This window comes from Xenopus tropicalis, chromosome 7 (genome assembly GCF_000004195.4).
Source record: "Xenopus tropicalis strain Nigerian chromosome 7, UCB_Xtro_10.0, whole genome shotgun sequence".
In the NCBI taxonomy this organism is placed as follows: Eukaryota; Metazoa; Chordata; class Amphibia; order Anura; family Pipidae; genus Xenopus; species Xenopus tropicalis.
The window spans coordinates 9,270,668-9,285,362 of NC_030683.2; the positions used below are offsets into that span (position 1 = coordinate 9,270,668).

The 14,695-nt window shown below is 45.8% G+C and overlaps 1 protein-coding gene across 2 annotated transcripts in view; it reads right to left on the minus strand.

Moving 5' to 3' along the window:
- Positions 1-14,695, minus strand: part of c1r (complement component 1, r subcomponent) — a 30,361-nt gene that overhangs the window by 3,480 nt on the left and 12,186 nt on the right. Inside the window, exons 1-10 of one of the 2 annotated variants that reach the window (XM_002941214.5) lie at positions 12,112-12,208; positions 9,382-9,604; positions 8,314-8,500; positions 7,905-8,048; positions 5,993-6,189; positions 4,580-4,727; positions 2,726-2,847; positions 1,042-1,117; positions 755-895; positions 36-110 (exon numbers count right to left, since the gene is read on the minus strand). The exons of the other annotated variant lie outside the window; for it this stretch is intronic. Coding sequence (XP_002941260.2) covers positions 36-110; positions 755-895; positions 1,042-1,117; positions 2,726-2,847; positions 4,580-4,727; positions 5,993-6,189; positions 7,905-8,048; positions 8,314-8,500; positions 9,382-9,604; positions 12,112-12,113 — 1,315 coding nt within the window. The 5' untranslated portion in view covers positions 12,114-12,208. Of the gene's footprint in view, positions 1-35; positions 111-754; positions 896-1,041; positions 1,118-2,725; positions 2,848-4,579; positions 4,728-5,992; positions 6,190-7,904; positions 8,049-8,313; positions 8,501-9,381; positions 9,605-12,111; positions 12,209-14,695 lie in introns of those variants that run through there. 2 annotated transcript variants of the gene reach the window in all.

Sequence of the window (14,695 nt, forward strand, 5' to 3'; positions counted from 1 at the left end):
AACAATAACATGGGGAATGCCAATCAATAAGTTACCTGGCCTGCACCGTGGGATTTTAACCCCTCCGTACTCATCCCTCCACTCTCCCTGGGCGGAACATGTGTACGTGTCTGTGAATAAAAAAGAGAATTTTATTTTTGTTATATAATAAGGCTGAATGACAGTGGAGCTGACACGTCTCATAGGCCCTTAGACTGAAAACTCTACTGAGCAGGGTCCTTTGACTCTTTAGATCAGTCATTGTTCCATCTGATGTTACCCAGGAACCTCAGTATAAATACAGTGCCAGTTCAATGTACAATACCCCAGAACAAAGAATGAGACAACAATGTGTACTACCAAACAGAACCTCCTGTTGTCTGCCAGTCCCCATAGGGGCTACCAAATAGCTAAACACAACCCACCTTTGGCAGCCCCAGGAACCTTGCTCTCCAACTCTTTTCACATTTGAATGCGGCTCACAGGTGAAAAAGGTTGGGGACCCCTGTAGTAGTAGTAACCTAGAACATATGGCAGGATAAATTCCATGTGGGGGGGGTGGCGCAAATAGTGCATAGTATATAATTTAATTATTACATATATAATGTATATGTAATTATTACATTTTATATTATGCACTTTATTTTTATTACTATTACATTATAAAATATGATACACCTCATCATAATACAAAATCAGTAGGAGACCTCAGCTTGTTTCCCTGAAACTAGACACGCCCAGCAGAAGCGGAAAAGCAGTGTATCTGAGCACTTACCACTGCCTGTGGGGGTCACCATGTAGTAGTAAGGGGCATTACATTGATATTTAATAGAAGCTCTGTATCCCAGTCTCCCTGGTGCCGTCAGGAATGTGTACTGTCCATTGGTCAGAACCGGGGGGTCTTCACAGGTCACAACTGCGGAGAATGAGAGAAATAGTAAACAAACAAAATAAGACAAATAAGCAAGGGAGGTCTTTCAATGCTAGACTGGATGGGTTGCCATACGGTTAAGAGTAGGTTACTATGATCCACAGGCAAACACTTGCCCAGGAGACACTTACTCTCACAGCGAGGGATGGGGAGGTTCCAACCGCCCTTCAGGCAAATTGTGCTGAAGCTGCTAAGTACTTTCCCATCCTACAAGCAAAAGGAAGAGTCAGGATAACAGAAATGCAAGATATAACAAAATGCCAAGTGAATCTGTTCCATGCAGAAAATATAGCATTAGGGTGAGTAATGTGAGGCTTCTTATGCAGAGCAGTGTTTTGCTGAGATGCCCAATCTCCTTTGAATCTTACTCCACCACCACCATTTCAAAAAGTGCAGCTGCAGGGTAAAGCCAGGGTCGGACCCTTTATTTATCTCATCTAGGGTACAGACCTTGTTTCTCATTGCACTTTGCTCTTGTTAACACTGCACAATGGCTTAGTTTGATTCCCCTAAAGGTCCCACACAGCTCCTACCTACCAGTTGCAAGTCTGTCCATCACAGGACAGGGAGTAGGTAAAAACACACTCTCAAATGTTACTTCAAGGAACAAAAACGTGAATGAGGTTAGTAACAATATCTGCATTGTATAGACTACCTGTAGACTGTAGAACTGAGGCTTTCGGGCTGTGGGGCTAATCCAGTGATCCCTCCGATTACTCACAGAATAATTGGGCAAATGTGATTTTTTTGTTTGCGTTATTTATGTTTGGCCACATGAGGACACAGCTTGGGAATGTTACTGGTCCTGGTATAGCCCAAATCACTGGCTGGGATGGCCCCTTCTGGGCTCCCTAAACTTGAGCTCTACTGCACATGTGCACAGCCCAGGGCCACAGCAAAGGTCCAAGGACAGCCCTTTAACAAGTGACAGAAATATCAATCTGTATGAGGGACAGATATATTCAGATAAAATTTCTAAATAGTCAAGCAAGACAATTTTTCCAAGGACCGGGGATGGGGGGTGTGGCACAACTAGTGCTAGTTAAATTTTATATTATGCACTTTACTATTAATATTATTATTACATACAGCTTAATAAAGTATTTTGGTCCTTGTCGTAATCAGTAGAAATCGTCCTGGGCTTCGCATAGCTATTGTCATGGCTGTGTAATGCATCAGGGAGTTGGGATCACAAGTAATTGGGACCAGAGGTGGCCCGGTTCAGCACAGCCCACGGCCCGGCACCGGTCCCTGGACCGGTGGTTGGGGACCCCTGGCGTATAGGGCCTATAAAGTATGGATAAATATACTATTAATTCTGTATAACCAGAAACGCTACCTTGGCCTCACCTCCCGCTCTTCTTTCTCTTCCTTCCTTCTACTTTAGTTAGGCAAAATAAGATATTTAAAAAAAAGCTCCAAGGACAGGTGAGAAGATGGAGGTGCAGCGGTCACTAGAAATAAGCCCCGTTCTCTGGAATGGATATCTTAATATAGTGACAGTCTAAGCCAGGGATCCCCAACCTTTTTACCCATGACTCACACAGAGGTAAACGTGTTGGGGAGCCACACAAGCAAAAAGTTTATTGGGGATGCCAAGCAAGGGCTGTGATTGGCTATTTGGTAGCTCCATGGGGCCTGCTGGCCTGTTGGAGGCTCTGCTTGTGTCTCTGGGCTTCCAAAACTTGTCTCTAAGCCAGAAATGTAAAAATGGCTCCTACTTTGAGGCCCCTGGGGGCAACAGCAAAGGCAACATGTTCCCCACGAGTCACTGGTTGGGGATCACTGGTCTCAGCATTTAATAAAAGAACGGACCTTTATAAGTTTGTATCCAGTCTGACAGGTTACATCAATGTAGTCTCTCATTCTGTATATATTCTGCTTGGGGCTGATAATGGTGTAAGTGTCCCGGGGCTCGGGGCTCGGACAAGAGTTTCCTGTTAGAAATGAAAGAAGCAATAAGATATAATGAAAGCACTGCTTAAAGGACAACTAAAGTCTAAAAATAGACTATAGCTAGAAATGTTTAGCTATGCGTTTTGAGCTCTTGTACCAGCCCAAAGTCACCAAAGCTCTATAGAAATAAAGCCCCATGCCCCTGAAGATGCCCACAGTGGCTCCATCTTTTGTCTTGCCCAACTACTGCACATGCTCAGTCTGCTCTTGGCTGATCTCAGTGATCTGAGCTTAGGGATTGACTGACAATAGTCTTTCCCCTCTCTGCTTGCTCTAGTCACTGCCTGGTCACTATTAAACATGCATATAGGCCAACCAATCAGAGTCCTGTCTGGCTACTCCCTAAAAAACTCAAGTCCTGCTCTGGCACTTTGAGCTTGGGGCGAGACTTTGGCCTAATCCTTATTGTGGGACTTTTCTTTCCACCTTGCAATGATTCCAAATACTGAGCTGTGTTACAAATATAAGTTACAAAGGTTGGAAACAGAGGCAGAAGCTGCGACAAAAGTTTTAGTTGCTTTGCTATTACAAAACAGCCCCTCTGGGAATAAACTTTCCCATTGTAAAGGCTTTTCTGTATGTGATACAGTGACTGTATATGCCCCTTACACTCCCCCCATGGCTAAGGTACAGAGCATTATTAGCTTTAGTGCTGGGGCTTGTTTTGTTTTGTTTTGTATATACAACTACACACCAGACCAATAACTTCTCAAAAAGTGTTTATAAAGCCAGTTGCACGGGGGTTTGTGTGCATTACACACGGGGAGAGGCCAAACTGTTCCTTCCCAGACATGCTGATTTGCATGAATGATATGCACAAGAGAAATGACCAATGAGAATGCGAATTAGGTTCCCAGCACTATATCAGCCATTTTGATATTATCTTACATAAAGAGATAATTACATCATATTTAGCTTTATTATGTTACACAGGAATCAGACATGGGGATAAAGGGACAGACTTGTTCAGTGCTGGGAAACTCTGCTTATTGCTCCCAACTCCAATTGCAGGAACAGAGAACAGGGAACGTTTACACAGATCAGCTGGGATTCTCATTGGAGGATTATGTTGCATATTTATGCAGCCACTGGCTCTGGAGAGCTGGGAAATGTTTCATTAAACAAAGCAAAAGCTCTAAAACCCACATTACATTACATGGCAACACAGGAACCAGTGCAGCCTGCATATTATCATTCTAATTATTAATCAGCTTCTATGGCAGATATTACCTGATGTGATAACTTACTACGTTCCCTAAGCTCCACCTCCCAACAGCAGCCCAGAGCAAACTGAGCATGTGCAAGCCCTAAATCTTAAAAAGATGATCTAACAAAGTAACAAGATGGCGGCCCCCTCGGGACAACTTTGAAAACATAAATCATTACTTTAATTAGGCTTCTTTAATTAGGCAGTGAGTTCATAACGGTTATATTTATGTTCACTATACAAAATATAGCATTTCTAATGATTTTCAGTTTTAGACTTTAGTTCTCCCTTAAAGCAAGTCCAATACCTGCAGTCAGACTGTTCTGTGAGCAAAGCGCCAGATTTAGTTATCCATTAAGTAATGTGCAGGGGGAGTGTGGGGGCCATGGCGGGGGCACCTGGTGCAGCAGCTCCAGTGGACCCTGCACCCCCCAGTCCAACTACAGTTGGCAGAGCACAACCAGAGCAGCAAGAGATGAGACACAATAGAATAAATGCTTCCTCACCCTCCGACGTGTAGTGCAGGCTCCAACCTTTACTGTTTCCAGCATTGCCTGTTTCAAATACGATATCTACAGTATGGCTCCGAGTCACCACCGTCCCCGGGGAGCGACTTCCACAGAAACTGTTCAACATTGTGTCCCCTGCAAACACCTGGTCCAAAGACAGGGGGCAGTGTTACACAAGGGGCTTTAATACCAGTTATGTTAGTTATATGGGTCTGTTTTTGTAGACGTGCACCCGTGTATCTGCAATCTGACCTGGACCCGCGCTCCCACATAGACTATGGGGCTGATTTACTAAGACACGATTTCGAATCCGAATTGGAAAAATTCCGATTGGAAACGAACATTTTGCGACTTTTTCGTATTTTTTGCGATTTTTTTCGCCGTCTTTACGATTTTTGCGAAAAAACGTGAGTTTTTCGTAGCCATTACGAAAGTTGCGCAAAGTCGCGATTTTTTCGTAGCGTTAACACGTTTCGCGCAAGTTTTAACGCTACGAAAAAATCGCGACTTTGCACAACTTTCATAATGGCTACGAAAAACTCGCGTTTTTACGCAAAAATCGTAAAGACGCCGAAAAAATCGCAAAAAAATATGAAAAAATCGCAAAATTACCGATCATTACGAAAAAAACGCAATCGGACGCATTCGGCCCGTTCGTGGGTTAGTAAATGTGCCCCTTAGTCTTTCTGTACCCAAACCCACCTGAAGAAGTGCCTTCCAGAACCTGCCCCGCATTGCAAACTGGAAGTGACGCCATTATTTAGCGGCAGGACTGACCCACTGCAGGACACATTGGCCTAGGGCTTAAATAGATGGCTGCAAACTGACTGGCTCATTACACCTGACGGATTCCCGCACCAACCAATACCCATTGATATCAGTCGGGATTGGCAGGCCACTATAGGAGGATTTTTATAGAGCAGAGTATAGGGCAACGTTCCAGTTGGCTTTGCTCCATTTTGCTTGGTTACTCCCAGGAAGTTATTTGTTAAATATATAAAAAAAACTCCCCTAAAATTAAGCTAAACACGGGGTTAAATGGCACAAAGACTACCCGTATGTGGTGACATGGTTACCCGCTCCAGGAATTGAAGAAAATGTGCCAGGAAAGAAGAATAGGGGCCAGCAAAGAAACCTCACAACCAATATGTTTCCGAGTCACTTACCCTAGCAACCATGTACCCTTAATGTGTTTCAATATCAATAGAAAGACAAGTACATTTAAAGGGGACCTGTCACCCAGACATAAAGAGCTGTGTAATAAAAGTGATTTTTAAATGAAACATGTTCATACCCATTATAAAGGCATTTAAAAATCACAGCTGTCAATCATATATCGCCTGCCCCGCCTCTGTGCTTTAGACAGACAATTACTTTCACTTTCCATTCAGCACTCACTTCCCGCTTTACCTTCAATATGTCATACGGGCAATGGGCCTTTGGGTGATGGTCAATCTCAAAGGGTTCCTGGAAGCGGAGAGATATCTGTAGGCCTTCCTCTAAGCGGATGCTGTAGTTGCACTTGAGGTCGGGGGGATAAGGCTCGGGGTAACCCGGACTGGAGATAAACCCAGACTCCTCTGTGAGCATCTCGCTGCTGCACTCCACTGGAACAACACGAGACAGCAGGTCACAGTACGAGAATGTGAGGGGCATTACAGGCATTGCAGTTTATTGGCCCTACTTCTAGGGAAATATATTGTCCAGTGATCCCCAACCAGTGGCTCGGGGGCAACATGTTGGCACCAACCCCTTGGGTGTTGCTCTCAGTGCCCCCCAAAACCAGGTACAGGTACTGTTTTATTATTACAGAGACAAGGGAATCATTTAACCATTAAATAAACCCAATAGGGCTGTTCTGCCCCAATAAGGGGTAATTATATCTTAGTTGGGATCAAGTACAGGTACTGTTTTATTATTACAGAGAAAAGGGAATCATTTAACCATTAAATAAACCCAATAGGGCTGTTCTGCCCCCAATAAGGGGTAATTATATCTTAGTTGGGATCAAGTACAGGTACTGTTTTATTATTACAGAGAAAAGGGAATCATTTAACCATTAAATAAACCCAATAGGGCTGTTCTGCCCCAATAAGGGGTAATTATATCTTAGTTGGGATCAAGTACAGGTACTGTTTTATTATTACAGAGAAAAGGGAATCATTTAACCATTAAATAAACCCAATAGGGCTGTTCTGCCCCAATAAGGGGTAATTATATCTTAGTTGGGATCAAGTACAGGTACTGTTTTATTATTACAGAGAAAAGGGAATCATTTAACCATTAAATAAACCCAATAGGGCTGTTCTGCCCCCAATAAGGGGTAATTATATCTTAGTTGGGATCAAGTACAGGTACTGTTTTATTATTACAGAGACAAGGGAATCATTTAACCATGAAATAAACCCAATAGGGCTGTTCTGCCCCCAATAAGGGGTAATTATATCTTAGTTGGGATCAAGTGCAGGTACTGTTTTATTATTACAGAGACAAGGGAATCATTTAACCATTAAATAAACCCAATAGGACTGTTCTGCCCCAATAAGGGGTAATTATATCTTAGTTGGGATCAAGTACAGGTACTGTTTTATTATTACAGAGAAAAGGGAATCATTTAACCATTAAATAAACCCAATAGGGCTGTTCTGCCCCAATAAGGGGTAATTATATCTTAGTTGGGATCAAGTACAGGTACTGTTTTATTATTACAGAGAAAAGGGAATCATTTAACCATTAAATAAACCCAATAGGGCTGTTCTGCCCCAATAAGGGGTAATTATATCTTAGTTGGGATCAAGTACAGGTACTGTTTTATTATTACAGAGAAAAGGGAATCATTTAACCTTGAAATAAACCCAATAGGACTGTTCTGCCCCCAATAAGGGGTAATTATATCTTAGTTGGGATCAAGTACAGGTACTGTTTTATTATTACAGAGACAAGGGAATCATTTAACCATTAAATAAACCCAATAGGACTGTTCTGCCCCAATAAGGGGTAATTATATCTTAGTTGGGATCAAGTACAGGTACTGTTTTATTATTACAGAGAAAAGGGAATCATTTAACCATTAAATAAACCCAATAGGGCTGTTCTGCCCCAATAAGGGGTAATTATATCTTAGTTGGGATCAAGTACAGGTACTGTTTTATTATTACAGAGAAAAATGGAATATGTTTTAAGATTTTGAATTATTTGATTAAATTTGAGTCTATAGATTCTGGAATGGGATTTGTGGTGCCTGTATCTATAGGTGCTGGGTCACAAATGGGACAATGATTTACATGGCTTTGTATTCCCAGCCATGGCATAAATACTTCACCTTTACAGGATCTCTTATCACGCTGCAGGTTGTACCCCGGAAAGCAGGAGCACAAATATCCCCCCACATAATTCTGGCAGTTGTGTTCACAAGGAGGGGTCCAAGTGGCACTGTTATCCGTGGGAGATGCACATTCATCTTTGTCTGGGAGAGAGAAGAAAAGGCTAGAGATAGGGATTCACATCCATATATATATATACACATATATGCTCCTAGCTTCTAATGAGCACTGTATGGCCAGTGACCAAATTATGACCCTTCCATAGACAGATTTGCACATACAAATTCAGATTTGGTTCCATCTTCTGCTGAATCTTTTACGGAGGATTCAGACAAATCCGGGTGACCCCAGGCTCAGCTGTGTCACACCTGCACCCTTGATCTACAGAACAGTTTGGTTCCTACTTACCAATGGCCTGATAAAAGGCCTGGAACCCTTTGTATTGGATGACGTCCCCATCCATCTCCTTGGAGAAATTAGACTGGAAGTGAAGTCTCATTTGGTTTCCTAGTGACACAAACTGGCGGTTGCCAGGGTGGCTGGAGGAGTTCACGGGGCTACAGAATTGGCCCAGCTCCTTCCCATCGGCCATTACCTGATACAGGGACACCGAGGCAGAGGCAAAAGTTAAATTACCGTATCGCACACAGTCAGCGGTACCATATCACACACAGTTAGCGGTACCATATCACACACAGTCAGCGGTACCGTATCGCACACAGTCAGCGGTACCATATCACACACAGTCAGCGGTACCGTATCACACACAGTTAGCGGTACCGTATCGCACACAGTCAGCGGTACCATATCACACACAGTCAGCGGTACCGTATCACACACAGTCAGCGGTACCGTATCACACACAGTCAGCGGTACCGTATCACACACAGTTAGCGGTACCATATCGCACACAGTCAGCGGTACCGTATCACACACAGTTAGTGGTACCGTATCACACACAGTTAGTGGTACCGTATCACACACAGTCAGCGGTACCATATCACACACAGTTAGCGGTACCATATCACACACAGTCAGCGGTACCATATCACACACAGTTAGCGGTACCATATCACACACAGTCAGCGGTACCATATCACACACAGTTAGCGGTACCATATCAGACACAGTCAGCGGTACCGTATCACACACAGTCAGCGGTACCGTATCACACACAGTTAGCGGTACCGTATCACACACAGTCAGCGGTACCGTATCACACACAGTTAGTGGTACCATATCACACACAGTCAGCGGTACCATATCACACACAGTCAGCGGTACCGTATCACACACAGTTAGCGGTACCGTATCACACACAGTTAGCGGTACCGTATCACACACAGTCAGCGGTACCATATCACACACAGTTAGCGGTACCGTATCACACACAGTCAGCGGTACCGTATCACACACAGCGGTACCATATCACACACAGCGGTACCGTATCACACACAGTCACTGGTACATTTCTACCTTCACAAAGCCATAGGAACAGTTTTCGGAGGGTTCAATATCAAACTCAGAGAAGCTGAGGGAAACGTGGTACCCTTCAGGCACTGTAATATCCCAGGTGCTCTCATTGGATCTTGGGTACAGTTTGGGGTAATTGGGGGATGTGACGTTTCCAAATAGTGGTCTGTCATCATTGCTTTGGGAGGAGGCTAAAGATCCCAGCAGCAGAACCACCCAGCGCCACCTGTAGGAAGAACAAGGAAATAATATCCGCTCTGCAACCTCACAGTGACATCCGTACAGCGCCAGCAATAGCTGCATATAGAATTCAGCAAATAGAAGGGCACATTGTTTGGGGTAAATAAGTGGATTGTAACCAAATAATGTCAACATCCAAAGCAAACTTAGCATTATCTGAAATTAAAAGTAAAGTCACATTCTACTTCCGGATCATTGGAGAGCAATCAGATCAAATCAGAACAAATCAGCAGTTCCCTGAGAATCTGCAGGGCCATATTTATATATATATATATATATATATAGGAACCTGAGGGCCTGTGCCTATGGGGAGTGGTGCAGAGGGCGTGCACGTGATGTCACTTCCACAACCTGGGGGTGCTGTTAGGCCCGATGCCTAGGGTGGCCCCGGAGCTAAATACAGGCCTGAGAATCCGTCTCTATAAACAAGCCCCTCTCTTTGTGATAAGGTTCAGCTCATTATACAGAAACAGATATGATTGTCTCCTAGGATTTTGATTGCGTTCCTAGGAACAGGAAGTAGAATGGCCTCTGGACACAATGAAAATAAATCCGGCTCTGACTGGCCTGGAGTATCAGGTAAGTGATCACTGAGCCGATGCCCACAGGGAGATTAGCTGCGGTTAAGTCGCACAAAGTTTCCCCCTGCAGGCATATTCACGTAGGCCAGCTGTCCCCAAACTACGGCCCGCGGGCCGGATCCAGCCCCCCAGAGCAATTTACCAGGCCCCCGCTGCATCCTCCCACCTGGCAGTGGAGAGAGAGGACTCAGCGGGGACAGGGTGGCTGAGATGAAGGATGGACCGGGGGAACTGGTACAGGTAGGACACGCTGGGTGGGGAGGAGTTGTGAACCGGTTTGATGGTTTGATGGCGGCGGCGGGTGGGATATGACAGGGGATGTGGGCTAATTCACCAGCACCCCCCACCCCCCCCACCTGGCAGCAGGGGGGTGCTGGTGATGGTGGTCCGGCCCCCCAACAGTCTGAGGGGCCCTTGATCCGGCCCCTTGAGTCAGAAGTTTGGGGACTCCTGACGTAGGCCTTTCCACCGGCCATAGCCCCTCCCACCCTGCAGAGGATTAAAGTAAAACTTTACCCCCCAAACAATGTAGGTCTCTATAAAAAATATATTACATTAACAGCTCATTTGTAAAACCCTGTTTCATCTAAATAAACCATTTTCATGAAAATATACTTTTTTTTAGTAGCACAGGAATGGGATCCCTTATCCGGAAACCCATTATCCAGAAAGGTACAAATTACGGTATATTATAAGAAAATAATTCTAATTTTAAAAAATTATTTCCTTTTTGTCTGTATAATAAGACAGTACCTGTACTTGATCCCAACTAAGATATAATTACCCCTTATTGGGGGCAGAACAGCCCTATTGGGTTTATTTCATGGTTAAATGATTCCCTTTTCTCTGTAATAATAAAACAGTACCTGTACTTGATCCCAACTAAGATATAATTACCCCTTATTGGGGCAGAACAGCCCTATTGGGTTTATTTAATGGTTAAATGATTCCCTTTTCTCTGTAATAATAAAACAGTACCTGTACTTGATCCCAACTAAGATATAATTACCCCTTATTGGGGGCAGAACAGCCCTATTGGGTTTATTTCATGGTTAAATGATTCCCTTTTCTCTGTAATAATAAAACAGTACCTGTACTTGATCCCAACTAAGATATAATTACCCCTTATTGGGGGCAGAACAGCTCTGTTGGGTTTATTTCATGGTTAAGTGATTCCCTTTTCTCTGTAATAATAAAACAGTACCTGTACTTGATCCCAACTAAGATATAATTACCCCTTATTGGGGGCAGAACAGCCCTATTGGGTTTACTCAATATTTAAATGATTTTTAGGAGATTTAAGTTATTCAAATTACAGAAAGATCCCTTATCCAGAAACCCCAGGTCCCGAGCATTCTGTATAATAGGTCCCATACTTGTATGTGCCATTGATTAAACCTAAATAGGAAACTGCCATTTTAAGTACTAAGGGCCGCCCCCTGGGATCATAGGAGTCACAGTGCACACAAACAAGCCAAGGCACACATACATGCTAGGCCCCATCAGCCAATGAATGGGCAGAGTTCTGCCTTTTGCTCCCACACTACTTCCTGTTACAGTTAGAGCTGCATCACTTCCTGTCAGCTGATCTCTGAGGGAGCACACAGCCCTTCACAAAATGGCGGCTCAAGGGAAAGGATGTAAAAGGGCAATATATACTGATATATATATTCCAGTTTGGGGAGATTCTTTAATAGGTCACAACATAATATAAACCTGTTGCTTAAGTATTCATTCTGGGGGTATAGTTTCCCTTTAACATTTATTTATCACTGCAGAGCATTTCAGACCCTCCCTGTACATCACCACATTTAAGCACATTTGCAGAGCACTGCAGCTCGCCCTCCTAGCAGATATCAGAGCACAAGGTAGCAGCCCCCCCATAGGCACAGAATCACAGTCAGTTACTCACATGGTACTGTAGGGTCTCTGCCTCTGCTGCTAAATGCCAGTTTGAGCTGCACTAAAGGAGGGGTAACTGGGTGGGAGAAGGTCGAGACTGAGGGGAGGGGGAATGGCCGCAGGTGTAATGACTGTTATCTCATGTTAGTTCTGCTTCCCCCTGTTGACCTAATACTGTAATGGAGAATACAGAATTTGACGTCACTTACCAAATGCAGCCTGTTTGCAGGAAAGCCTGTGTATTATTAACATTTATTTATAAAGCGCCAACATATTCCGCAGCGCTGTACAATAAGTGGGTTACATACATGGGACATACAGAGTAACATATAAAACAATCAATAACCGATACAGGAGGGGAAGGGAGCCCTGCCCAAAAGAGCTTACACTCTACAAGGAGAAAGGGTTGAGGCACAAGGTGTGGGAATGGGCAGAGTTGTGAGAGGTGGGGCACAGGGTATGGCTTTTAGCAGCAAACTGAGGGTATGTTAAACTAAATGAGGGGAAGCTTCTCTAAATAAATGTGTTTTTAGAGATCGCTTGAAGGCAGAGAGATTGGGAGAAAGTCTGACAGTTTGTGGGAGCGAATTCCAGAGAAGGGGGGCAGCCCTTGCAAAGTCTTGAATGCGAGCGTGTGAGGAGGGAATGAGAGAGGAGTTGGGGAGCAGGTCAGTAGGGGGGTAACAAGCGGGTTGGATGGTACCTAGAGATGAGTTTAGAGATGTAGGGTGGGGCAGAGTTATGAACTGCATTGAATGTGAGAGTCATTAGTTTGAATTTTATCCTGGATGGTAGGGGAAGCCAGTGCAGGGATTGGCAGAGTGGCACAGCAGTGGGATTGGCAGAGTGGCACGGCAGGGGGATTGGAAGAGTGGCACGGCAGGGGGATTGGCAGAGTGGCACGGCAGGGGGATTGGCAGAGTGGCACGGCAGGGGGATTGGCAGAGTGGCACAACAGAGGGATTGGCAGAGTGGCACGGCAGGGGGATTGGCAGAGTGGCACGGCAGGGGGATTGGCAGAGTGGCACGGCAGGGGGATTGGCAGAGCGGCACGGCAGGGGGATTGGCAGATCGGCACGGCAGGGGGATTGGCAGAGTGGCACGGCAGGGGGATTGGCAGAGTGGCATGGCAGAGGGATTGGCAGAGTGGCACGGCAGAGGGACTGGCAGAGTGGCACGGCAGAGGGATTGGCAGAGTGGCACGGCAGGGGGATTGGCAGAGTGGCACGGCAGAGAGACTGGCAGAGCGGCACGGCAGGGGGATTGGCAGAGTGGCACGGCAGAGAGACTGGCAGAGCGGCACGGCAGGGGGATTGGCAGAGTGGCACGGCAGAGAGACTGGCAGAGGGACTGGCAGAGTGGCATGGCAGAGAGACTGGCGGAGGGACTGGCAGAGTGGCACGGCAGGGGGATTGGCAGAGTGGCATGGCAGAGGGATTGGCAGAGTGGCACGGCAGAGAGACTGGCAGAGGGACTGGCAGAGTGGTACGGCAGAGGGATTGGCAGAGTGGCACGGCAGGGGGATTGGCAGAGTGGCACGGCAGGGGGATTGGCAGAGTGGCACGGCAGGGGGATTGGCAGAGTGGCACGGCAGGGGGATTGGCAGAGTGGCACGGCAGAGAGACTGGCAGATGGACTGGCAGAGTGGCACGGCAGAGAGACTGGCAGAGGGACTGGCAGAGTGGCACGGCAGGGGGATTGGCAGAGTGGCACGGCAGGGGGATTGGCAGAGTGGCACGGCAGGGGGATTGGCAGAGTGGCACGGCAGAGAGACTGGCAGATGGACTGGCAGAGTGGCACGGCAGAGAGACTGGCAGAGGGACTGGCAGAGTGGCACGGCAGGGGATTGGCAGAGTGCCGGCAGGGGATTGGCAGAGTGGCACGGCAGGGGGATTGGCAGAGTGGCACGGCAGAGAGACTGGCAGAGGGACTGGCAGAGTGGTACGGCAGGGGAGGAGCGGTTGGAGAAGTGTATGAGCCTGGCAGCAGTATTCATTATGGACTGGAGAGGGGACAGTCTTTGGAGGGGAAGGCCAATTAATAGGGAGTTACAGTAGTCCAGGCGAGATATTATAAGAGAGTGAATAAGAATTCATTTTGGGTGATAAATGATCGTATTTTGGAGATATTTCTTAGGTGAAAGTGACATGATTTGATAAGCGACTGGATATGAGGGGTGAAGGACAGGGCAGAATCAAGGATAACCCCAAGGCACCGGGCCTGGGGAGATGGGGTGATGGTAGAATTGTTAACCGTTATAGATACCTCGGGAACAATGTGGGTCGTTGGATGGGGGAAAGAGAACTAATTCAGTCTTAGAGAGGGTTAATTTAAGGGAACGTTGGGACATCCAAGTGAAGATAGCGGACAGGCAGGGAGAGACGTGAGTTAGAAGCTCTGGGTTGAGATCAGGAGAGGAAAGATAGATCTGAGTATCCCCAGCATAGAGGTGGTACTGACAGCCTAAAGAACTGATTAGTTTGATTAGTATAGAATAACTAGGTTCTAAGTTACAGCATGTGGTGTAAAATCTGCAAAAAAGAGGAGGGGGGGCTACTGGGGGCATTTTCCTGCTAAAGGGCTGTGGGGCTGGT